Here is a 26,813-nt window from a genome sequence, read left to right on the forward strand (position 1 = left end):
TAAACATACATCTGCTTGACGGGACACATTCAGCTTTAATTTTTTAATCCTGGCAAATAAAAAAATAAAAAACAGTTGCATTTGTGTGTGTGTTCTTCATTAGACACCAGATGATGATCTCGCCTCCGATGATACAATGTTCAACAACACTCACTTTAAGCCATTAACCATATATGGCAATGTAGGTAAACACGGCCGATGTAGAGAGCAAAGAATCGTGGGAAACTCTCCTGTGACTGAAGTGGTTAACTTGTCTTTATTTAAAGTTAAACACTCCAGTTTTTACGAGGCGAACGCCCCAAACAACAGCCTGTGATCAGAGTGAGGGGTGCCACAGAAAAGCCACTTTCCTTCAGAGATAAAAGGCCCTAGCCTCAAAAGAGTATGTCACACAATAATGAAAATGTGACTTTAGCCCAAGGCATAGAAGCAAAGCACAGGCAACCTGTTTGTTGATTAGAGGAGGGAATACAAAGAGAGCTGAGAGAGGGTCAATGGAGGGGAGGAAATGGAGGGTGTAGATCTACGTTGCCTCCCACACCCCCTGCTCTCAGCACAGATTGAAAAAGCGATAAATATGCATGAGTTTGGTTTCGACAGTGAAGGCCTTTGATGGTATGGTTGAGAGTTCTCTATCTCTGGAGCAAATAGGCTGAAAATAACTGTCTGAGAATGTTTACTTGGTGTGTGTGTGAACATTGTGCGCTTTTAATGAGTAGAAGAGACTCTGCAGGGAGACTTTTTCATACAGTATCTCCCCTGTAGTCACAGCTTTAATTGACTTTTTGAAAGTTAAGTGAACTGTGAATATTCTTTCTCAACAAATCACTGTGAAATTAATTTCACGGCAATACATTCTGTGTATCATCCAGTGTGATAATGTCGATGATTCCAAACATTATTTAATAATAATAATAATAATAATAATAATAATAATAATAATAATATAATACCTTTTATTAACAGCGCCTTTCTAACACTCAAGGAGCTTTACAGAGAATAAGAGACAGATACAGGGAACATAAAAGTGTAAGTGTAATAACAAACAAATAAAAACAAAAAAACAAAACAAACAAAAAACAAACAAAAACAAAACAAAACAGGAACAGTGTATTTACAGATAAGCGAGCTGGAACAGATGGGTTTTTAGTCTGTTTTGACAGAGGGGAGAGTTGATGTTGCGGAGGCGGGTGGGAGTGAGTTCCACGTGGGGAGCAGAGCGGCTGAAGGCTCTGCTCCCACGGTGAGAGAGCATGGGGGACAGTGAGGTGGATAGAGGAGGAAGATCTGAGGGAGCGGAGGGGACGGCGATGTGTAGGGTTTGATAGATATGAGGGGCAAGGTTATGGATGGCTTTGAAAGTATGGAGAAGGATTAAATTGTATTCTGAATTGAACCGGGAGCCCATGGAGCTGCTGAAGAACCGGGGTTATATGATGAATGAGGGGGTTCTGGTGATGACACAGCTGCTGAGTTCTGAAGAAGTTGAGTTTGGAGGGGATTTTGAGGAAGGCCAAAAAGGAGAGAGTTACAGTAGTCAAGGCGGGAGGTGACGGGCTGTGGATAAGGATGGAGGCGGTGGAGGGGTAAGGGACGGACGGAGGCGGTTTATGTTGCGTAGGTGGAAGTATGCAGACTGGCAGATATTATTTATGTGTGACTGAAAGGAGAGGGAGGAATCGAGGATGACGCCCAGACTCTTGACCTGAGGGGAAGGGGAGACCAAGGAGTTGTCGATGTAGAGAGAAACTATTGATTTTGGATAGGGTGGACTTGGTGGCTACGAGAGGAGTTCGGTTTTATCAGCTCAGGTAAGGAAGTTTGAGGTGAACCAGTCTTTTATTTCAAGTAAGCAGTTAGTAAGGGACCAAGGGGGGGAGCGAGGAGGTGGGTTTGCGATAAGTAGAACGGTGTCGTCTTCGAACAATGAAAATGAATGTTGAATTTGCGGAAGATATGCCAAGGGGAAGTAGGTAGGTGATGAAAAGGAGGGGCCAAGAACTGAACCTTGAGGGACGCCAGTAGTAACAGGGAAGGGTGGGATGTGAAAGATTGAGTTGAATAAACTGAGTGCGGTCGGAGAGATATGAGCGGAACCATTCAAGAGGGTGTGAGAGATGCCGAGGGAAGAAAGTCTATTGAGGAGAATGGAGTGAGAAATGGTATCAAAGGCCGCAATGAGATCGAGGAGGATGAGGATGGAGATGAGTCCGGAATCAGCAGCTGTGAGGAGATCATTGGTGATTTTTATAAGGGCAGTTTCAGTACTATGGGAGGGGCGAAAACCAGACTGGAAAGGTTCATAAAGACAGTTAAGGGTAAGAAAAGCATGGAGTGAACAGACATATTTTTTCAAGAATTTTAGAGAATAAAGGAAGATTTGAGATAGGACGAAGATTATATAGTTGGTTGGGTCTGAGCCAGGTTTTTTCAGAATCGGTGAGACGGATGCTGTTTGAAAAGTGAGGGGACAATACCAGAGGGAGAGAAAGATGAATAATGGTAGTTATGAAGGAGATGAGGGAAGTGAGACAGGTTTTGACCAGAGCTGTGGGGAGGGGGTCAGAGAACAGGTTGAGGACTTGGATTTACGAATGAGATCAGAAATTTCGGAGGGGGTGGGCAGTAGAAAGCAACAAAATGACTGGCTATTGGGGAGGGCCAAAGGTGGAGGGGAAGGCAAGGGGGTCAAATGTAATTGTGGTGAATGGAGTGATTTTTTCATTAAAAAAGACAAAAGTGAATTACAAGTTCAACTGAGTACATGTGAGAAGGCAGAGAATCAGGGGGATTAAGGTCTTATGGATTATTGAAAAGAGAGACCTGGAATTTCCTTCGTTGGAGCAGATGAGGTCAGAATAGAAGATTGATTTAGTTACGGCTATTGAGTTTGAGTAATGAAGAAGATGAGATTTATAAATTTCTTTGTGAATGGAGAGACCAGTTTTTTTATAGAGGCGTTCAAGTTGGCGACCCTTGGCTTTCATGAGGCGGAGCTCAGGTGAAAACCAAGGGGCAGAGCGGGAAAAGGACACAGATCGGGTTTTGAGAGGGGCAAGGAAGTTGAGAATATTGCAAAGTCCAGAATTATAATGGGTGACAAGGTGGTCTGGAGAGGAAAAATCAGGAATAGGCAAATTGTCAATTTCTGATGATTCAGAGTCATCTGCTTTTATCTCAACAAACTGGAAGACGAGTACATAGTTTTGTGATTACATATAAGAGCAATGAGGATTTCACATGGAGACACAATGGATCTAATAGGTGTGATACATTATGTTTAGAAATCAAAACCTTTTTATCTAACAAAAAGAGCTAAACTTCTCAAATATGTAAAATTAAGTCACGGTAAAAGAACATAGCTTGAATAAAATACACTTCAATTATGATTTAAATCTAGAACAATCAAAGAATACACAAACTGTAAACTAAGGAAACGACTAAGAAAAGGCCACAAATATGAACAGGAATTGACTTCAAACTTTTGTTTCTTGACAGTTCTGGATACTCTTGAGTTTCAGAGGTTTGATACCAACCTTAGGATATAATGATTATGATCTGTACTATTGCACAAACCTAAAATCTTCAGTTACCCTTCACATGAAATGGCAACAGAAGAGAACTGACACACATTTTGAAGCACAGCATCCAAATCCTCAAAGTTACAGTTTACAGTTTTCTTTTGCACACGAGGCACAAGGACCTAATTTTGAGATCTGATCAGAGAGAGATTTACATAGCTCGTATGTAGCTTTTTATCTTGAGTTTTCTCTGTGTCTATTTCAGACCTGCAGGCCTCCCAGTCCTTTGAACACTACACTATATCAGACAAGGCCATGGACTACAGGATCCTGCAGATGGACGAGGACCAGGACAGGATGTATGTGGGCTGCAAAGACCATGTCCTCTCCATGGACATTAACAACATCACCCATGGCACACTTAAGGTCAGCAGATGCTTCTTATTACGGTCTGTGGTTAACATTTTGTCCTGACGCAATTCAGGCATGAATAGCATGTCTTTTCTCTCACCACAACAAAGGAGAACATAGATTTTTAGGTAAATTTACCAGTGTGTCAGGTACATTATAAAACTAATGCACTGGTATTATTCTAATGTGTGAAATGATGTGCAAACTACCATTCATTTGCCACAATCAGAACAATTTAAGGGTTATTCAAAAGAGGTATGAACATGCTGGAGCTCTCTGAGAACTAATTCTGTATGCAGTGAAGGAGTTATCTTCTGTGTAATTGACAGGCATGAAGTGCATAAACAGATGGGAAAGCATTTAGGTTCCCCCAGGGAGTGCTGCATCGCATCCATTTTTTCCAAGTAAATTGCTTGATATATTCATTGAGCTAGACCTTCAAGCCCCACTCTCGGGTTTGACAACTCACACATTTTCCACAGATGGTAGCTGGCTGTAATCACTGACACAGAAACTTCTATCGAAACTGGATCTTGTTGTTTTTTTTACAACATTTGCTTTGTTCATTTCCCACAAATGTTCCTTGTGATTTCTGTACATGTGAACAGGATATGATCAAAGATCAACATGGATATAGTCATGTCTGTCTCAATCTGTTGCTGGCTTCCTGGGCTAACTTTCCCACTTATCAATATTTTAAATGCTGTGCTGTTTTTTTTCTTTCCCACCAGGTGTTTTGGCCTGCGTCTACAAGCAAGATAGAAGAATGCCAAATGGCAGGAAAGGATCCTACGGTAAGAACCCTCAAAACCCTTATCTTTGGATACCTTGGGGCCTTTTATTGGTTAGCCAATACAAAATAATAATTTAGAAAATAAATAAATAGAAATTCAGATATGAATACTCATGTCAGCTCATGAAGCTGAAAATAGTTACTGTACCAAGAGTGAACATCTTAAAATGCTTTAAGGTTTAATGGATTAATTGTGTTTTATCTTCATCACTTTTTTGGTAAATTATAAACACACCTTCAACTACATAACCCCTGCAAAATGACTCCTTTTGCATTATTTTTGAGTTACTTTCACCAAAATAACTGCGGAAGTATGACTTGTATGACTAGCCTGTGAATTTCACCACGGGATCAACAAAGTCTCATCTTTATCCACTTTAACAGGCCTACATGATAATTTATTCATAATATTTTGTATTATCAATCTGAATCTGCAAAGTAACTAAATCTATAAATTAATAGCGAAGTAACATTTTATTATGAAACATACAATAGGCCTACTTGACTGAAATATAGTGGAGTGGAAGTATAATGTAGGAGAAATTTGAAATACTCAATACAAAGTAGCCTACCTTACAATTGTATTGAAGTACAGTATAGACACTTTCCACTGCTGATAAAATGTAATGCCTAAAACGTTAATTCCCATCATGTAAATATCTGTCAGCTGCTCGGACACACTGCTGTCCGCGCTGTCCTACCTTCACCTGTTGGGACACAGATGTTGTCCGTACCGTCTCTGGTTCTAGCCCTGACCATGGGAACAGTGACGGGACAGCAGTAATAACTCCTGAATATAATGGGAGTACATCCATCTCGCAAATTTGGAATCAGTGTCTGCAGTTATCTCAACCCTCGAATTCCAGCAACAGGAAATAACCCTCAAAGACTTTTTTTCCTGTGCCGAAATGTTTCACGGTGTCTGTGAATTCTTAAAAACACAAAACGCCAGTAAATTTCAGTTTAAAATGCGTTGTAACGGGTGTTATATGAGATTGTAACGGTTATAATATTACTAGTAATTGCCTTACTTTTGTAACGTGTTACTCCCAACACTGGTAACAAAGAGTAGCTAATACTGAAGTTGTTAATGGTGGCCACCCTGCTGAGTTACAGAAGAAACCAATCAGTATATCCGAATAGCCCTCATCTGCCATGATGTTCGAGATCTAGACCAAAGGTTTTGTCAGCTGTTCCCGGATGCGTTCCTTCAAGTGGTTCTGCTGCGGAACTGAGCGTGCCGCCTCCTGGGATTTCCCTCTCCCATCTGTGAGCTTGTGTCAGATCCAACCACATGTGTAGCAGGCTGCAGATGTCTGCAGGGTCACCTCCTGGCCCGGAGTCCTCCTGGCATCGGCACAGTTTGTCAGGAATGAGAGTGAGGCGTGGGAGGATGGAGGGCCACAGAGCACTGTAGAAAAATAAACCAGAATCAAAGCTCGCAAATGGGACATGGCTCATTGATGCAGAGATTTCATAACCCCGGCCTGATTCTCAGCAGCACTTGTTAGCTGCAACAAGATTTAATGAAGGCATAGCACTCAGAAGACTGATTCCTCCTCTGTCTCTGTTTTCCTCTAATTGGGTTGGTCTGAAATACATGCACAGTTCACTGCAATGCACAGTACAGGGAGATAGAAAGAAATGATTTTTAAAGAACAAACTCTCCAAGCAACTTTGTAGATAAATTGAAACCCTAATTATCTAATTAGGGTTACCTAAAGTAACGGTACAAGTTACCATAAAAAGCATCACACTACAACCAGCGCTGCCTGTTTTTCCCCACATTCTCCATCATCTGTCCATTCACTGACAGCAGCTGGGGTAATGGAGCCAGGGTTTTGTAAAACATGCTGTTGCAGAAATAGAAGAAGCCGTTTCCGTCACTGGGTGATTTGTGCTGCTCTGAGTCACAGCCTGCCGGCTGCAGACGGGCTCCCACAAATATCTGAGTGAGCCATCTTCGTGTGGAGCCACTCAGGGGCCCCTTCTTCCTTTTGTCATCTCTTTTATGCTCGCAACTCTGCCACTGGCTCTTCTTAAAGTTTCTCTTTCAATCTTACTATTTTTTTCCACTTTTCTTGGTCACTTTTTCCAACACTCGGTTTCTCCTCTACCACAGTATGTTTCATTTTCTCTCTGCCATAATGCTGCTCTCCTTTTTCATGGGTTTCTTCATTTAAATCAGAGCCCCCATCCGTTATGGTTTACCCTACACATCTGTATATATTGTGTTCCTCTTCTTTGATAGAACTGTGGTCAGAAGGGGCTCCAGACAGCGAAAGCACATTGTTTGCGCCACAGAAGGAGACATGCAGACTGACCAGGTTGATTTAGTGTGTTTGCTGCTAGCTCAAAAGCCTCCACTTTAAACTAATTATGATCACCACTTGAATTTGAGGCCGTGAAGCTCAATGCTGTTTATCTGGCACGGTCATTGAGGCTGCGTGCGTACGAAGAGGAAACTCAAGATGACAATAAAACAGGATGCGGCTACATATGTGTGGCTCTGCGAAACTCAACATCAGATATGGGTGCAGGACCCAGGCCCAGTGAGGGTTGAAGGAGGGTGTGATGAGATTAATGGGTGATAAAAGTGAGGAAAAAGACAGACAGACTGACTGGGAAAAAGATACTGTGTAGAGGTGCAGGATAAATAACCGATATGGGTGTGTAACGGTGAAAATTCAGTTGTTTTTTTGTTGAAGGCTCCCAGTGGAGCAGTCAACCGATCGCGAGCTGCAGCAGCTGCCTTTCCTGACGCCGCGGCCAAGTTCTTGACGGCTCCCTGGATATGTGTTCCTCTCCTCCCCACTTCTTTCTGCTCTCTTCCTTTCTTCACTCGTTTTCTGCTAGCCTAAGCTTAATGAGCCACAAAGTCCAGCACTCCCACTGCTGGGTTTGGGAAGTGAAAGCAGAGATGGAGGGAGATCAGTGATCTGCCTTACCTAGGTATATCACATATACCACTGACATTCTTTTTCCACTGGCCTCAATACCAGACCAGTGAGCTGTGGGATTGTTTGATGGGTGCAGCATGTGATTGTGTAACTGCCATAAGAAGTGAGATAAGTTTGAATTACCGCCTCATATGGAATAGGATACTTCAGGAGAGATAAACAAGTTCTGGATTTGGTATTCACCTTGGCTGTATACCAGGAAATAGACATGCTCCTCTGTTTCAGTTTATTGTGTCATAGCTGAGATTAAAGTAATTATTATTATTTGTTAGAGTACATATTGGAAGAGTGTTGCCAACTGCTATTCATTTGTTATTTCATTGTGGGTTTATTTAAGGTTAACTAAGGTCTCATATGATAAAAAGTGGGATTTTCATGTCTTTTTTGTATTATAAAGCAGGTGGGTGCTATGTAAATACTGTGAAAGTATCAAAACGTTCAAGTCACAGAAATGCACACAGCCCTCATTCAGGGTCAGTGCTTTTAAATGAGCTGTCAGGACTTCTTTACAGTTGTGGTGTCACAGCTACACTATATAGACGTAGAAAGTGCCGCTACAGGGTCGTTAGAGTCATTCCCCGGCTGCTATGACGCAGCGCAGATGGAGAAGATCTGAAAATGTTGGGCAATAAGTGCAGACAGGGCTTGTTTGGGAGGAAACCTTAAAGAGACTCTAAAACAGGTAAAGAGTGAATACAGGTATACAGTTATTTTCAGACAGACAGTATGAGAGAAATTATGTTTTTTGAAGAATTGAAGAACATTGAGGAATCTAATTATGTTCTAGTAGAAACCTGAATTACAACATTTATGAACCTAAAACTTTGCATGGTTTTGGACCTTTAAAGCAACTATACTATAGCACTATAATCATTAAACATTGACCACAGTGACTACAAGTAAAACTTAGGCAAATGCTAAATTATTGGCTACCATAAGGTTCTGGTCATACAAGACCAACCAAGGCTGTAGCAGCAAGTGTATTGAAAACAATGGTACGTTTTATCGCCTATGAATTAAATTATGTATTTGCATAAGTAACAGTGTGTTATTTCTCCTCTCAAAAGCTCCAGTCTTGCATTAAAGTCTAATCGGAAAACAATCCTTTTATTAAAGATTACTTGTTACTATTAAATTTGAGTTTAACATTTCCTGGGAATTAATATGAGCAAAGTTTTTACATTTTTAATGTTTCTCATCTATTGAACTTTTTTATGTTTATCTGTACTTTCCAGCATGGCTGTGGGAACTTCATCCGGGTGGTGCAGCCCTATAACAGAACTCATCTGTTCATGTGTGGCAGTGGAGCGTACAGTCCTGTCTGTGTGTACATCAACAGGGGCCGCAGACCAGAGGTGGGAACACAATGACAGATTCGCTTCACTAAATATACAAACTCTTAAGGGGAATAAACCATGTTCTGCGGACATTGGCCTGGTGGTCTACACATCCATTACAGTAACTGTTGAGAAGCTAGAGGCCAACACTGTCCATGTGTTTGGTAAATTATTTACACTGGTTGTCCATTGAAATACTTAAGGATACACTGCAGGCTGCTGGATGATATACCATGCACAAACAAGAACCTCTGGTTCCTCTAATCCTGAATTGTAAGCATTTATACCTAAAATTAAAAAAAAAAGATACAAAGGGGGTTTGGTGGTGGGACATTTAGAAATAATGAGCTAATGAAGAACATGCAGAGGTTCCTCTGTGGCTATTTCAAGAATAAACCTGATTATATTAACTCAATTGACTTAGTGCAATTACAGTAATTCACAACTCTATTCTTCTTTTGTTTCATAAAAATAGTGGGGTGGGTGGTAATCCAGTCCTGACAACCAGAGCAAGTAAACAAAAATAATATTCCTTAAAAGAGATAAAGTAATCATAAAAGTCTCAAGGGAAGTGGAAGACAAATATTTATCTTTTGATGAATCAGATTTGATCAAATTATTTGAAAGTTCAAAATAAAATGTGATATGTTTTGGATTAATCGTTGCAATAATAAAAAAACAGAATGACATTATAAGGCTTACTACTAGTTGTAGTAGAACAACTATAATTCATGAGTCAGTACTGGAAATCTATTAAGTGGATGACAGCCAGCGCATATGAAATTGCCAAAATCTCATACCAGTTTATATTTTCCTGAAATGAAATTCCCGTCAGCATTAGACAGGTTTTTTTCCCCATTTTTTTTCATATTCTTGCACTGGTCTACTTGGATTTTAGAAGTGTTGCCACATGATAAGAAAGACTCCATAACTTTGTATGAGCAAAGTTTTTATCCACCCAATTTGGGCCACATGAGTCGAGATGCTGAGGATAAGAGGGAGAAAATGGAGCTCTAGTGTCAGGCATGAAGGGCTGCACTCTCATCTCCGGCCACACAGCTCTGGAAGTAAGAGCAGGAAATCCCTCCAGGAGAGAAATGCTCACTGAGTGAACAACTTTTAGCCACAGACTGTCGACTTCTGCTGTGCCTTTTTGTCATTTGGGGGTTTTGTTTAAAAGGCAGACTGCTCTGTTTGCAACTCAAACATGTCAGTGTCTCAAGAAAAGGGATCTGTCAAGTATAACAATCTGCCATAATGGGAAGTTGACAGCGAGCACACACAGTTTGGACCTTTGCCCCCAAGAACTGAACCCAGACTATAACAGAAAGGTATTCGCCTGTGTCAATATTTTTGTCTTATTTTGTGTCTTAATAAGTGCTACTCAGGTTGGTAGGGAACTAATTGCTGCATTAAATGTCCATATTACTGAGTCAATTAGTGTATCGGAGAACCAACAAGCACATTTTGAGTGCATGGGGGGCTTTATTGGTTCATTGCAACATCCAATGACTTGTTAAAATGGATGCTTTTTGCAGTGTAGAGGTTAACGACAGCCTACCAGATGGAGTCCACATCCAGAACCTCTTGGCGAACAGACATGTTTTCCTGGAAAATTACATCACTTGAATCCCCATTCAAGGAATACTGCTTCCTTGAAGGACCAGACCTAAATAGGATGGGACAGGAAGCTCTATAGTTTACCCAGGTTACAGTAAAAGGCGTTTGGACTGTCAAGTCCACCACAAGGCAGGGAATGTTCTCTTTACTTTCCCACATGGGCCAGTTAAGGAAGACCAGGCCAGGACCATTTCTGTGTTTAAAACCAAAAGGGAAAGAAATTTAAGCAGGGCTACCTTGTGGTACATACTCATATATGCAGTTTTATTGTGGTAAAGACGGAATAGTTGTCATATTATACTGTCTCCACAATCTCTGACTTCCTCTGTTTTCTGTCACAGGAACAAGTATTTCACATCGACTCGAGGACCGAATCTGGAAAAGGGAGGTGCTCCTTCAACCCTCAAGTGAATACAGTCTCCGTTATGCTTAGTAGGTGCTTCCTACATCCACCTCAATTACTTTTCAACTGTCTTTTCAACAAAAAAAACCTGAAAACTTGTTTTTACGAAGAAAAAAAAGAAAATAAAGTTTGGGGTTTTTTTTCTATAGCAACAGAGCCCCCTTCATCCAGGTTCTCAAAGGGGCATGAAATGTTGTTTCTGAGTGACGATGTTGGTACTGTAATTCGAATGGTGCGGTCTCTGTGTGTCCCAGCCAGTAGTCCGTCTCCTACCAGCGACAGTCGTCAAATGTCAGTCAGTATCAATATAGTTTAAATGTTGCTGCACAAAGAATTTAGAAATCAGAAATCAAATATCAGCTCTACTTACACATCAAACACAGACCACCAGAGGCTAAAGCAGTACCTTCTTCAGGTCAGGCTGCACCCTCTCTCTCCTTTGATCTCTGATTGGTTGAGGGGTGTAGGGTTGCTGTTGACACGGCTAAAGGCGACACATTGCACCCTCAGCTCTGCTTTCTGACACCTGAGCATGTCAGCAGCAACTTTGCCAGCTAGTGAGTGGCTTCAGAGTTGCCCTGGGGGGGAGCCAAAAGGGGAGGGCGGAATAACCTAAAGGGGTAGGAAGGAAAGTGCTCTGCAAAATAAGAGTTGAGGTCAAGGACAAGGCTGCGGATGACAGTGATTCAGCACTCAGAGACTCAGAGAATCAGAGGCAGTTTCTGCATTTCATCTCCCCATCCTCATGTTTTGGACCCTCATTGGCTGTCTGACTGCCGTCAACACTCGCTCCTTAGCAAGCCAGCTTGGATGAGGGCCACATACCCCTAATCCTCATCTAACTTACCCCATATCCTCCAAAACACATGGTCTGGAACTGATGCATGATGAAGTGAGAGTAAAGGAATGATGAAGAGCATGAAGCGGCTGTGGAGACCATAAAGTCTTGTGTTAGCAGCAGAACACACAGACTGTAAACCAATTCATGCAACATTTTTTATCAGTCAAAGAATAAAATATTGGTGTATCGTTTCCATATTATCTTAAATGTCTGATGCTGTTTCACTCTTTTCTTGGTTTCTAGAAGCACGTCACAGTAGATTGTTGTTGTTAAATGGCTCTCCATAATATGTGAGCATATTGTTGATTTGTTTCCTGTAGACCAGGAGCTGTTCTCAGGCATGTACATTGACTTCATGGGGACAGATGCTGCCATCTTCAGGAGCCTGACCAAGAGAAATGCTGTGCGAACAGATCAGCACAACTCTAAATGGCTCAGTGGTCAGCACACAAACATTCTCTAAAGATTATCAAATATATACAGTTTAAATAAATTATATATTTACACAAACAAGATTTTTATTTTCAAATGTATGTATTGATAATGTGTCAATGTGTCCTTTTTTTAAATTCAGAGCCAACATTCATTGACGCCCACCTCATACCAGACGGAACAGATCCCAACGATGCCAAATTGTATTTTTTCTTCCGTGAGAGGCTGACAGATAACAGTGGAAATACTAAAAATATCCACACCATGGTGGCCAGAGTGTGTCCAGTAAGTGCCTGTGCCTACATAAATCAATAGTGTATGTTTTGTGGTTTTGAGTTTCTATGTGCCTGCTATCTGTCTGCAGAGTGACATCGGAGGACAACGGAGCCTGGTGAACAAATGGACCACCTTCCTAAAAGCCAGGATGGTGTGTTCCGTTCTGGAGGAAGACGGCACCGAAACTCACTTTGACGAACTGGGTGAGGAAAATGAAGGAACAGGAACACTATTGTGGCATTTTTACATGTTATGTATTTCCTTTATTTGTTGACTGACTTATTTTCACAGTCCATGAAACAAGTTGAAAACAAACTAAATATTTCAGAAAATACAAGACCCCCCTAATTCCCGAAAGCTCACTATTTTGGTTCCAAGGTTTCCAGTGATTGCTTTCTCCATAAACAATCCACAGAACGCCCTTTGTTTGATCTGGATTTGGGCTGTAGCCTTTTATTAACTTTCATAACCATTGTTAACCACTGTTTTTTTTGGTTACCTTGTGTTCATTTTTGAGCATATTATTCCAGTCCTTCCTGAGCCTCAGCTTTGAAAACTACACACTCAAAACATTTTAAAATTGCATTTCCACGTTGCTCATCTGACCAGTCAATGTGTCAACATGTGCAGTTACTAATTCCTGCATTCTTCACTTTTTGACAATCTCACCTGCAGGATACAGTGATATGGGTCATATGGAATTTGTTGAAGATACTGTAACACATATCCTGCATGTGTGCACGTGTGTTTTCCCTTACAGAAAATGTGTTTTTGCTGGACACCGATCAGCCCAAGGGCCTGTTGGTGTTTGGAGTATTCACATCTACAAGGTAAGACTGATGGCATTGAAGCCAACTGTAACATTCCTGCTGTCCTCAGTAGTTATGTTAATCACTGACTGGATATCAGCGGGAGGGGATGTGGTTGTCAAAGGGCGTGTTGCATGGAGACGTCATGTGTCAAGCTGAAGAACAGCTTAGTCAAGAGGTTGAACTATCATTTACAACATCCTGGTAGCTTCACTATATGGCCTTCGTTTTGAAGTTTTGTCCTTATGATCGCAAGCAGCAGTGCACTATTTCGCTGACCGAGGGCAAGAAATATATTTATAGTAAGCATTGATACAAAATGTGTATTACATTATATGTATTGTTAGATGGACTAATAGTACACAGCAACATTTTTGAGAGCAGAGAGTATTAAATTACAGTATTTTTCAGATTCCCAAGCTTTTTCTTTGGCAGATTTTAGAGAAAATAAAGAGAGGAATATGGTCACCATTTTTCTTTTAACGGTATCATAGAATCCTACCCACTCTTGGTGTGATATTTATAATGTAAAAAAGATTACCACACTGTCTAAACCTCTGTGGTAATTGAAGAAAATCACACTGAATACACTTCAGTGTACACTTCTCTCATTTAGCCGAAAGTCACAGTCAGCAGGATTGCACAGCAAATTTGAAGGTTTAAAGGACTGGTTACTTGATCCATGTGTTCTGATCTCTGATTGATTTTGTCTGGTTAACCCAGGGTGACACTGCCACAGGCCCTTGATCTGCTTGTTACCTCAGGATCATAGAAAGGTTACAGTAGAGTATCCTGGCTTGCAGAACACAGCCAAACCAAACAGTGAGGTCCTTGAGGTATCTTACCTCAATGTTATTCTTTTCCTTTCCCCACACTGCGATTCTTCCTCCATCTCCACTTTGCACAATATGTTCCTGCTCCCCTTTTCAACAAAGATTCTTTTATGTGTGAAGTAGTTTGGTTTTAAATGACTTATCCAAACCGTATCAATATCAATGAGGAGGAAATAGATGATCCGTCCCCACTGGAGAGTAGCCTTGGTTCCACCCAGACAGCATTACATCCTTAGAAACGGAGATCCTAATTAAGGACTGCAGAATATTTTAGCTGGGTGGGTCTCCAGGCTGTGAGTGTGGTAGGTTCCCACTGTTGTGTTTCATTGAAAGTATGCATCTGATCTCCTCAGCTCCGTGTTTAAAGGCTCGGCAGTGTGTGTGTACAACATGGCCGACATCCTTACCGTCTTCAATGGGCCCTTTGCTCATAGAGAAGGGCCCAACTTTCAGTGGGTGGCCTTCCAGGGGCGCATCCCTTACCCAAGACCAGGAACTGTGAGTTAATTTCCCAAACATTCTTTCATTCATTAATTCATTGGTTATTTCCGTGCATGATTCTAAAACAAAATTTTACATAACATATTTCTCGTAATCAAATGTCTTTACACATTTTAAGCCATGAAAAGGAGAGAAAAATCTTGTATTACCAGCCTTTCAGTATATTTATAGCATCACCAAAAGAAAAGGATAATATGTTTTACCATCTGCAAATGTGTTAAACTGCAACATCTTTGGTATTTAACAAATTAAAGTATCAAACAAAAGAAATACATAAAATAACAAAGCCCTAATGTGGAACCTTGTGGAACTCCATATTTAACTTTCATGCATTCGGATCAGTTATCAGCAAACTGAACATAGTGTTGTCTGTTATCTTAATAAACACTTACAGTATATAAACTAAGCTAATGTACTGTCTTTTCAATACAATACTGTCATTTACTTTTGTTTCTTCAGTGTCCCGGTGGAGCCTTCACACCTGACATCCAAACAACGAAGGAGTTCCCAGACGACGTGGTGACTTTCGTACGGAACCATCCAGTCATGTTTAACCACATCTACCCAGTAGGGAGGAAACCTCTGGTGGTTCGCACCAATGCGGACTACAAATACACATCAGTGGCAGTGGACCAGGTTATGGCTGCCGACGGCAACTACCAAGTGCTTTTTCTGGGCACAGGTATGAATGTAGACATGTCCTGCAGATTCTACCAAAGCACAAGCCAACTTTGAGGTTTTTTTTTTTATCCTGCTAGCTTTGTGTAGATATTCTTTCTTATGGCCACAACAACAGTTGCATTACGCTGTATACTCTATTTAAAGGTCAATGGCTTTTTGAAGCTGATAATCAATAATTGAAAGTGTAAGTGTAAAGTAAAGAATTTCATAATGACATATCAGCTAATATTATGGAATTTTACATAAACCAAATGTAATAAGAATGCCTTCAACTTTGTTTTTAAAGAATTGGGTCTAAAGATGTGCTTGGAAGGACGTTTATCTCATATCTGCAATTTTCCTACTGCAATTTCCTGGTATTTATCAGCTGATGCATACACTGCTACAGATGCATCAGATATGATCTTATATTGGCACGGATGATTTAGCAAGATCAGTGAGAAGCAAAACAGTGAAATTACAGAAAGAAGCAATAACGCAATCCCTCTCTCGTGTGAGCTGTCAGTTTTATGAGTAAATGATTGTTGAGTCCCATTGCTGTTTGTAATCAGATAAATAGATTACAGAGGGGATAGTGCCCTGTGACTGTGGGGCTAAATTTGAAAACCTGAAGCATAAATTACGTCTCAAATAGGTCACAGACCGGGTGATAAGACAAGGTCCTTTAGGAGAGGACTTTGACTATGTCTTGTTTTCATTTTATCAAATCAGGTGAGAGGACTTGTGGGTGGGTTGAGATCATTTCACTTGTCTCTACCACGTTTGAAACAACTTGATATTGTCACTTGTTTTTTAGAAACTACTTTGACACACAAATGTTTTATCTTACAGTGCAGAGAGAAGCTTTGAGACTGATTATGAAACTAAATGTTATTGAGAGCACAAGTATAAAACATGTATTGTACAGAATGATAGGTGTGTGTGTGCGTACATAATAATTTGTGCATTCATGCTCATGCAGGTCCAATTGTGCACATGTTGGCATTTAGCAAGCAGCTCTTGGACTCTCACAGCTGCTTGTGTTTATCAGGCAGCCTCTCCATTCTGTTCCTCCTGCCTAGATTCTTGAAGAAAAGCCAGTGCTGTCTTACCATATCTGAGCCCCGAAACGCTGCTTTGTCTCAAGGATGAGGGAGAGGCTCTTATCAGGCGTTTCCAGGAGCTGTTACTGTAACTCCTTCTCTCTGCTCTGCTGCTCCAACTCCCAGGACAAAACAGCCGTATTGATGATGTTTGCTCTTTCTGTGGCCCATGTCCACCCTTTGGAGGGCTTAGGAGCTTCCATTCCCACCCCTGCCACAGTTGATTTTGCTATGAAAACTGGTCATGGCTCGCATGCCTAATTCAAAAAGCAAACATGGGCAAAGGAAAACAGACTCTGAGTTTATTTTATTCACAAGCGTTGTATTCTAGTTTCCCTGGCATTCTTAGTTGAGTGTTAGTAGCCATATCTGATTCACACGTTTTTTTGTGTGTGCGTGTGAGTGTGCATGTGCGCGTGTAACTCATGACATGTCTGCTTTCTGCCCTCAGACAAAGGTACAGTACAGAAGGTGATTGTGCTGCCTAGCAATCAAACCCTGCATGAAGATCTGATCCTGGAGGAGCTGGAAGTGTTTAAGGTCAGTTGTCTGTTTTTCAACAGTGCCATTCCTTTCATTATGCTTTTACTTTCATCCCTTTTCTTTCCCAAAATCAAAAACGGGGGGGGGTGGAAGAGGGAGCGCTTGGCCACAACATAAAGGCCAAGGGCAGACAGAAAGAGGCCGGGTGGCATTCATGAGATGGATGTTCTGCAGTCTAGTGCAGCAGAGTGATGGGAAACATGCTAACATACCACAAGAGTCTGGTTGTTGCCCCAAGTGAACCTTCGCACATGCTGATTTATCTATGTATCTAAAGTGTGATCAACCTATGATCACACGAATCCTTCGGCTTTTTTTTCTTGAAAGTTACATCTGGCCAGAAGCTGATCGGTCATGGCTCCAGTCAACCGGTGCAATGACTGCGTTTTACTTTTACTTAAAACATTTCTGATCAGTGGTTCTCTGCTTATTTCCCCAACAAGTTCCTTACTGATTTTAGTAAATAACTGTGAATAATGTCTGAAAGCTCTCAACTTTGCTCTATGTGCTAATTTTTCAGAATCAAGCTCCTGTTACAAACTTGAGAATATCCTCTAAAAAAGTAAGTGTCCTTTTAAACTTTGTATACCTGACATATTAAGTACAGTTTTATTGTTTTAATATGTTATTCTTTGTCTGCGGCTACTATGTAATGCACAAGACAGAAATCTCCTAGGCATAATAAGCCTCCCAAAGGCAAGGAAATAATAAGCCATAATTGTTTCTGCGCTCTGCCTCATTTTCCTGTCAGCCAGCCACTTATTAAGACAAACAGGGCGGCTGACATTTGAACTGTTTACTTTACAGCAACAGCTGTACGTCAGCTCGGAGTTCGGGGTCTCACAGGTCTCCCTGCATCGTTGTCACGCTTACGGCTCGGCATGCGCTGACTGCTGCCTCGCCAGAGACCCCTACTGTGCCTGGGACGGACTCAGCTGCTCTCGCTTCTATCCCTCCGGCAAACGGTACACATATACAAAGGTTTACAGCTTTAGGATTCATAACTGCTGATTTATAGTTGAGTAGGGAGCCCATTCATGGAGGCAGCTAATCAAAACAAAGTGTTAAATAAACATTGGCATAGTGCAGATTTTTGATTAGTATAGTTATTTCTGTCCACTTGTGTTCACTTTTGCCCAATTTAGTGAGGCTTTGGGCTTTCAATCGTCAACCAAAGTAGTATTCATTAGTCATACAACAAACATGTTGTCAATCAATGTACCACACCCGGCCATATTGAATGTGGATAACAGATGACGTACAACAATATGAACAACATAATATGAACAATATAATGTATAACATTATGTTAAGAACAGAAAAAGGAGCTGCTCACACCTTGTGATTCCTTCAGTGCAGTGTAAGTATGTCACTAATTCTGCCTTTGTTGTTTCCCTCCGTCTGTCTAGACATAACACAGACAAGGAGGTATGAGCGACAGATCGCCTCTAAACTGATACCTCTTTACCGGCTGTGTGTCTCTTGACATTCCTGTCAGACGCAGGTCAAGTTTAGTTTGGTCGCAGAACAAAAGTACAGCCCCTGTTTTCGTGCGGAAAATGTGTCTGAAATGTGTCAGCTGTTTACAGGCCCTGTTCCTCATGCTGTTATGAGTGCGCAGCACTGAGTGGAATAACAGTCAGATGGTTTTTCTTATATTGTTTTGGCATTGACGGCTCTTTCCACAGTTTCGATATGAGTTTAACACATGAAAAGAGAGGTTGTGTATTTTTTCTGTATTTAGTTAGTGTATTCACACTCATTTCTATTTTTTTCGATTTCTTTTTTTTCTTTCCTTTCTCAGGAGAAGCAGAAGGCAGGACATTATGCATGGAAATCCACTCACTCAATGCAGAGGATTCAATCTAAAAGGTATTTAAAGCTGCACTAATCAATATTTTTATATTAACAAAGGATCAAGTGACTATATATAGAGTGAAAGGTGTCACTCAGGGACCAACCCACAGATGATTTTCACTCAACTTTGCATTTTCAATCAGCTCTACAGAGTTTAGCCTCTTTAAGTGTATTGTTTAGATTTTAGCAGCAGACAAAATTAGCAGTAGTAGCTGGAGAAGAAAAGCAGCTAGCAGCTATAAAACCAGATACTGTTCTCAGGAGTTAGCAGAGTTAAAACTCAACTTACAATCAGCAGATTGACAGAAACACTCCAAAAAAATGCTAATGCTACATGTTAGCAGGATATAAATAGGTAACGGTTTGCCAGCATGTTAGCCTTAGCAAATTTATAAGGTCATAATGTGTCATTGATGTGTTTTCTTGTTTTTAAAGTAAGTGTCCAAAAAAAGTGTGTGCAGCTACAATTGTTTACCTATTGTATGTATTTGTGAAGAGACAGTTGTCATGTCAGAGCTATGAACTGATCCACATTCACAAATGTAAAAAAAAGTCCACATTTGATGGCAAAATTTTCATTAATGCAAAATAATTGTAGTTGTTTACACTGAAGCTGTAGCTGCAACTGCTGTATGTTTTTGTGTTTGTGAGTCTAGGTACTGCAACATCCCTCCTAGTGGTGTTAATGAGAGGAGACGATTAGCAGAGTGTCCCATTTCCATTAGTATTTTACATCTTTAAATTCAAACCAGATTGGAGAACAAATGTGGCCATCACCACTAATTAGTCACAACTAGAGGGTGACCCAGGAATCAATTGTCAGTCCAATTCCATCCTGAGCCCACGAAAATATTTCTGGCATGTTCCGATCACATGACTGCCCCCCCCCAAAAAATCTTGTGTTGCGAGATCCCATAAGGAAAAACTGCCTGATCCCGTCCTGCTACCCCACCCCAGAGTTTCCCCAAAGCATTGATGGTCATTTTGTCAGTCTGTGGAAACGGAAGAAGTCTGGGTGGAGTTTGGCTGTGCTACAGGTGTTGAACTAAGCTTTGTGTCAACAATTCCCTCTCACAGTTGGGACTTGAGACAGATTTGAGGTCCATCTGTGGTGTTTCTGTCTGTCAGCAAGTGACGTCTGATGTCTGTGTGTGTGTGTGTGTGTGTGTGTGTGTGTTGTGCATGTGTGTTAGCCTACAGAAACGCTGTGGAGATGACGCAGTACGGAGTGAAAAACAACACCACCTTCCTGGAGTGTCTTCCCAAGTCTCCTCAGGCCTCTATCCGCTGGCTCATTCATAGGGACAATGACAGGAGGAAAGAGGTCAGTTTGACATTTAGAGAGGTCAAAGGTCAACATCGTCGCCTTGTTTGCATGTAACGACGCAATATGAGATACAATCTAATCTAATCTAAATGTCCTTTTCCTGCTCTGGTGTTTTGGTCTCATAGTTAAATGTAACATCAGACATTAAACATGTCATAGCAATCACATGAGCTCACACACTTGATCAGGACTTGTATATTAATGAGCAGTGATACAGATCAAACATGGTATGTACCTTGACTAATGACTGCATTCTCAGCGGGGAGAAGGGTTTACAAATATTTGACAGCCCTTGAAGGGCTGTGAAAGATTAAATAAAGCTGGGAAAGAAAGCATCTGCATGAAAAATCTTTTATGGATTAAGCGCTCACCTCAGTGGAGTAGACTCAGAGTAATGGCCATTTTATGGCCGTTTCCTCATGAGAATAAAAGTGGGCCTTAGAATACATCACTTTAGTTTACTTCACATTGAAATCTTATCCAAACTAAGGCCTGGCTGATTTTAAAGTAATCCATGGAAAAGTCTCTTCTTTCAGCACCTTCACTTTGACTGCCATTTTAATATACTCTGTACTACTACACTTGACGTATATCAATATTTCAGATGTTTCACCCAAAATCTGTTCCCAGTCAGGAATATGTAATTTAACCTACAAAAGAAGACAGTAGATTTTGCCTTTTTCCAATCAACATGAAGTGTAACTATACTGGAGGGATGGCACCATTCTCCAAAGGATATTCCCTCATTTGGTGTTTTGATGATTGCGATGGAGAGCAGTGTCATAGGTGTTCAAATGGTTTAAAATCTGGTGACTGCAAAGGTCAAACCATAACAAATAATTAGAAAGTGACCCCTTCAATCTCTATTTAGTATTTGAGTTTGATCTGTAATGTCTAGTTAATGCATAGATAGATAGATTCTCCAATTCTTTGCTACAAACTATGTATATGTGGTTATGACACAACCTAATTGTGCCAACCCCAGGTGAAGTTGAGCGAGCGTGTAGTCTCAACGGAGCACGGCCTCCTTATCCGCTCCGTCCAGCTGTCGGATCAGGGCCTTTACTACTGCCTGACCACCGAGAACAGCTTCAAACGCACCGTCGCCAAGATCCGCCTGCGAGTGCTGAGCGAGGCCATGGTGAGCGTGCTGACAGACAAACAGCAGTCACCGTGGGCCTGGGCCAGCTCGTTGCATCCCAAGGAACTGCTGTCCGCCTTCAGTCCAGCGGAGAGCCTAGCTGTACAACAATACTGCAAAGAAAGGAAGCAGCTCCAGACCCTCCAGCAGAAACAGCAGCAGAAGCAGCAGCACCAGCAGCAGCCACCTGGACCTCTCAGGGGGGACCTGGCTAAACTGAAGCCCCTGTTGGACCGGAGGAAGAGCCGCAACCGCCGCAATCACCTCCCAGAGGTCTGACACAGGAAGGTGCAGGAACTGACACAAACACCTTCCTCTGTTTTCTATACCCCAGACCCTCATTTTCCAAACTCTCATCTCAAACTGTGGATGTACAGCAAACAAAGAGGTGGGTATAGGGGAGTTGTTATTCAGCAATATCTCTTTTTCTTGCATGAGGTACTGTAACCAGATGGCTGTGACCTACACTAAAACACACGCACAGGCACCCACAAGCAATTCATTTGCTGTCACAGTCAAACATGGACTGTGGCCCTGTTAAGAGTGCCACTAATAAACTGGGGTCTAAGCTGAAATTCTTATGACAATACACCTTGAGATGCAGCTATGGTCTTATCTTATCATATTTTAGATATTAGAGGGGGAATTTGGACTGGCTGGATATTGGTTCACAATGGATTTGTTCTTTGTTCATGTGAAAATGGGCATCATTTAAAATCATGGCAGTAAATAGGGGAGATTGAAAAGGGACAAAGGGAAGGAAGATGCATGCTTGGAAGTGAGCGCCCTCTCAAAGTTAAATATTAGTATTTTATTAGATTCTACTCATATTTCTATATTTACTTTAAGCTAACAAAATTGTCTCTGTTAAGTAAAAGGACTTTGTGGGCACACATAGGATGATAAAAAGTCAATTTGTGAGAAGAAAATGTATTTTTTTTTTCTCATGGGTTGACTGCCTCCCCAACTGTCTACAATAGCACTGTTCATACAAAGGCCAGATTGTAAGTGGTCCCAATAAAAAGTGTTATATTACAGCGCTTAAAGTTTAAAAAAAAAAGAAGGAATTAGTTCAAAGGCAAAACGTAACATTCAGTGCAGATGTTACCTAAACAGAAATTGTAGTAAAATACTGATTATTGTATACAATTTGGTTTTAGCTACATGACCTTGCCTTTATTTATTCCTATTACTAAGATTATTATATTACTAAGATACTAAGAATCACCCTCACTGTAATTCAGCTGCATATTGTATCATATGTCTTTTGTTTCTTGCACAGAAGCATGTTTATTGAAATGTTTCAGTAATGTAGAGGTTTCTTATTCCTTGCCTGGATTTAAATAACTTGCAGAAACACACATTTTAGTTTAACAGAATACTTTACATCAAAAGGTAGTTGACTAAACGTTACAATATCCTTGTTTGGATCCATATTTTCCACATTGTTTGCTGCAAAGTGGACACTTCAGAAGTAGTAATGCATTGACATGTGAATAGACTTTTTTTTTTTTAATAGCGTAGTTAATGTAGATAGAGATTATTTGTTGCTTGTGTACAGAAGATATTTTTGTTTGTTTTATCCTTTTAATTTAATGTGCGGATTTTTTTTGCCAAAATGTGTATATAATTTCAACATATTTCATCAGCTATGACTGTATCTGCAAATTGCAGAGACATACGGTATTATTTTCATTTTGAGAAAAGACTCTATTTGTACCTTCCGTCTAAACAGATCTCTGCTCCATGTTTAATAAATCAGTGTGCCAGCATCATGTCAACTTAGTGTAATTTCAGTGTAATGAAACATGTATTTCTATTTATTAATGTCATGATAGCTTGAATAAATCTGTTCAGATGAATCTCAGTTTTACAGAAAGATCATGCATTTTAGTGTTAGTCTTTTCTTTTAAAATAATTTTTCAAAATGTGAACCTTATCATTCTGTTACTGGCCAATACTTAATCCCTCTGTCTACTTAAAGCTACAGTGCGTAGTTTCTGTCTCCTTAATGAGGAATTCTAAGAAATGACAACAAAACTGTTGATGTGTCCACATGATACAAGCCTTCCGTGTTTGCGCACAGCCGCCACCCCTCCTCCATGCAGTTGCTAGTAGTCAAGGAAGACACGGAGGATTGAAAAAAAAAAAACATGATGAAGAGGTGATTATCTTCACTCGAGTTTCTGCATGCGAAAGTCACCGGACTCTTCTGAACACAGCCATACTGGAAAACTTACTTTGGGTTAGCTTAGCTTAGCACAAAGACAGGAAACGGCTACTCTGGCTCTGGCCGAAGGTAACAAAGTTTGTACAGTAACCCATCACTGTCCAGAAAGGGATATTGATCATCTCATCTTACTCTTGACAAAAAAAGTGAATGAGCGTATTTCCTACAATGTGGAACCATTCCTTTAAAGATTGTCACGTCAAGAAATTCTGACAACATGGAAAATGTATGGGTTTAATATTATGCAGAAGCTCAAGAGGGTCAAGCTTTTTAACCAGGAACGTGTGTCCAGAGTTTCAAAGACAAGTGCACACTGTACCTAAAATACTTCCAGGTTGCAAATTGATAGGGGTGTCTGTTATAATCCCAAATGAAACACTCCTTTGTGTTTCATGTGAGATTCAGAACAAATTGTATAATCGAATTTGCCCAGGAGGCTGCGGAAGGTCATTTAAAACCCATCAAACCAAAGAGAGGCCTCCTGCTGAGCAGAAATATTGCTTTCTCACCAAATAAACTCAAGTACCATTCAAACCACACGTACTGTATAATCATTCCCCAGCCCATTTTTATTACTCTTTTTGATTTATGGGCCAGTCAGGGTAAAGAGGAAACCAAGTAATTTTGCTGCAGCATGCACAATGTGGAGGTTTGTTTCAGCAGGGGGACAGCCTCTGCTGCATTTTGGACCAATTTCAATAGACTGTTAGGTAGGAACAACCCCAGTAATAAAACACCCACTGAGAAATGCCTTTTCAGCTTTTATTCATTTTGAAGACACTAGTTCAGCAAAGGATTAGATTCATGTTCTTTTAAAGGATGTCCAACAAACCCATCTCTCCTCTATGTAGATTAATAACCTGACATGTTAAGAGGAGTCTCCATCTGCTCTCCCTCTAAATATCCCTGATTCAGGTGTTGTTACAGTGTTTGCAATTGAAATAATATATGGCAAATCTCTTGAGCTTTACAAAAATCACAGTATTGCCCCTCCCTGGTATCAAAGGAAGCATGATATTATAAATAACACGGAAATTACCCAAAAGTGCAAGTCTATATCAAAAGAGTTGATGTCCCGTAGCAGCTTAAATGCACTCTGCTCTGCAACTCTCACTCGACAGACACTGCATGATTCTTTTACACAAACTTGCTTCGGTTATCACTTCTCCTCACCACGCAGTAGGAGATGAGACACAGGATGAAAATGCACACACCTGTGCCAATAAGCGCCTTCTGTATTATATCCAACATGTCGATACGGGAGATGAGTTCCTCCTTAAACATGTCAGCTGTTTCGTCGTCCACCGCAGCCGTCTGGTTACAAGGATGGAGACAGAGGACGACAGAGTGATTATCATGCATCCCAAGCAAACTTTACACTTCATGACTGCGGGGCTCCGTTGTTATTTATTTTTTTATCTTACCTCATTTAGCCAAACAAGAGGGAATATGGTATAATCCTTGATTTTCTTAAGCACCCTGCAGGGAAAGAGTTGATTACTTGGTATTCAATGCATGACACTTTTTTTTTTCTTTTTTTTTTGTAGTGACAGTACAGACACAGAGAGGAAAGGCAGGGATGAAAAGTTTGGAGGTGGCATGCATGTGGTATGTGTCCCAACCACTCTGTCAGTGCCACCAGACACCACATCTTAAACCTTCTTAAAGGTATAGATTGCCACTTTGGGAAAAAAACTCCTATTCACTTTCTCGCTGAGAGTTACTGTACATGAAAAGACAGATAGCCCTTTTATTTCTGTACAGTAAATTTGAAGCTAGAGCTAACAGCTGGTTAGCTTAGCGGCTACTTTAACACAAAGCAACAATAGATTATTAAGGACATCACCTCAGTAAAACCCCAACTTGTCATTTTCAAACCTAAAAGGGCTGTACTTATACGGAAAAACACAGCTGGCTGGAGTTGCCTCCACACGGCTCTCACAGACCATTTCCCAATATGTGAAATACCTACGTTTTCACATACGTTTGTTTTGGGTTTTGGGTTAGGGTTGGTGGTGAAAAAGGGGAAATGACACGCAGCAAATGGCCGCAGGTCAAAACCAAACCTGCAGCCGCTGCAGCAAGGACTGGGCTTCTGTCTATGGGTGCAGGTGAGCCAACCAAGCGTCCATTTTGTTTTTCTGGCTATCACAACAAAGTAGCCTACGGAGAAGCTTGGATTACAACACACAAAAAGGAGTGTAATTTAATTCTCTGCTCAGGACTCCAATACTCCACTACAGCCTATGTTTAAATAGAAAATACTTGTTTGCTTCTGTATTTTCGTTCTGACTACGAAAAATAAAGTACAGCCCCTTTTAATGTTTTTGTATGAACCTAATAAACAAGATTTAACAGGTTAATCACAGAGCTTTTTTCCCCTCGCTCTCAATCTTTACGTTAGTCTAAGCTAACTAGCTGCTGACTGTAGCTTCACATTTACCACGCAGACCTGAAAGTGGTCTCAGTCTTCTTACCTAACGATCATCAAGAAGGCAAATAAGCAAATTATCCCAAAATCTTTTCCTTTAAAATGGTGAAGCAGAACTTACGTGATGACCTTTGATGGTCCATAAATCATATTCGCTTGAATTCTCTTGGCAAACCTCAAGGTGAAGCCAGTTGTCTGTTGGAAAAATAAACCCACCACAAAGCAATTAGAGATGCTGCCCCCTAAAAATAGAAGAAATTAAAAAGATGTGTGATAGAAGTTCATACAGGTTCCACGTCCAGGAAGGTGCCATGGTGCTCCTCGCTGGGATTGAGGCCTTGCACATTCTCTCTTAGGTACGCACTGCCATGGAGGAAGTGGGGCAGAGAGATGAAGACAGGTTGACCTGTTAAGATGGCAAAGAAACAGGCAGACACAGTAAATTAATTAAAAAAAAAAAAATGTTAAAGACATTTTTTAAGAAAGCTTTTAATCTTTAAGTCTTCATACTACTGCATAGCCATAGACATCTTCCTGACACTTTTTTTCTGACGTTTCTTAGCACTTTTCAGATGTTGTCTTTTTTGTTAAATGTATTGCTATAAAGCTAAATGTATTCTATTATGTTTTCTTCTTTTATGCCCTCTCAAACATGCAAGATGTCCTTGTGTATCTAGAAAGGCGTCTGCCATATAAAATGTATTATTATTATTATTATGTATTATTATTATTAGATTAGATTAGATTCAACTTTATTGTCATTACACATGTACAGGTACAAGGC

At 40.7% G+C, this 26,813-nt stretch overlaps 2 protein-coding genes across 3 annotated transcripts in view; one reads left to right on the forward strand and one right to left on the reverse strand.

Annotated features, from left to right (window-relative positions):
* Positions 1-23,241, forward strand: part of sema3c (sema domain, immunoglobulin domain (Ig), short basic domain, secreted, (semaphorin) 3C) — a 39,310-nt gene extending 16,069 nt beyond the window's left edge. The window contains exons 3-18 of the mRNA XM_032505519.1: positions 3,787-3,947; positions 4,664-4,726; positions 8,921-9,040; positions 10,984-11,074; positions 12,207-12,326; positions 12,461-12,603; positions 12,683-12,797; positions 13,355-13,424; positions 14,590-14,734; positions 15,197-15,419; positions 16,952-17,040; positions 17,564-17,605; positions 17,851-18,008; positions 18,848-18,915; positions 20,094-20,224; positions 21,213-23,241. Of these exons, the coding sequence (XP_032361410.1) occupies positions 3,787-3,947; positions 4,664-4,726; positions 8,921-9,040; positions 10,984-11,074; positions 12,207-12,326; positions 12,461-12,603; positions 12,683-12,797; positions 13,355-13,424; positions 14,590-14,734; positions 15,197-15,419; positions 16,952-17,040; positions 17,564-17,605; positions 17,851-18,008; positions 18,848-18,915; positions 20,094-20,224; positions 21,213-21,647 (2,174 nt within the window). The 3' untranslated portion in view covers positions 21,648-23,241. The remainder of the gene's footprint in view (positions 1-3,786; positions 3,948-4,663; positions 4,727-8,920; positions 9,041-10,983; positions 11,075-12,206; positions 12,327-12,460; positions 12,604-12,682; positions 12,798-13,354; positions 13,425-14,589; positions 14,735-15,196; positions 15,420-16,951; positions 17,041-17,563; positions 17,606-17,850; positions 18,009-18,847; positions 18,916-20,093; positions 20,225-21,212) is intronic.
* Positions 23,242-24,346: 1,105 nt separating this feature from the next.
* cd36 (CD36 molecule (CD36 blood group)) overlaps positions 24,347-26,813 on the reverse strand; it is a 6,322-nt gene continuing 3,855 nt past the window's right edge. For both annotated transcript variants that reach the window (XM_032505527.1, XM_032505528.1), the window contains exons 9-12: positions 26,317-26,435; positions 26,151-26,224; positions 25,023-25,077; positions 24,347-24,912 (exon numbers count right to left, since the gene is read on the reverse strand). In XM_032505527.1, coding sequence (XP_032361418.1) covers positions 24,736-24,912; positions 25,023-25,077; positions 26,151-26,224; positions 26,317-26,435 — 425 coding nt within the window. In that variant the 3' untranslated portion in view covers positions 24,347-24,735. The remainder of the gene's footprint in view (positions 24,913-25,022; positions 25,078-26,150; positions 26,225-26,316; positions 26,436-26,813) is intronic.

Source organism: Etheostoma spectabile, chromosome 23, assembly GCF_008692095.1.
Source record: "Etheostoma spectabile isolate EspeVRDwgs_2016 chromosome 23, UIUC_Espe_1.0, whole genome shotgun sequence".
Classification (NCBI taxonomy): domain Eukaryota; kingdom Metazoa; phylum Chordata; class Actinopteri; order Perciformes; family Percidae; genus Etheostoma; species Etheostoma spectabile.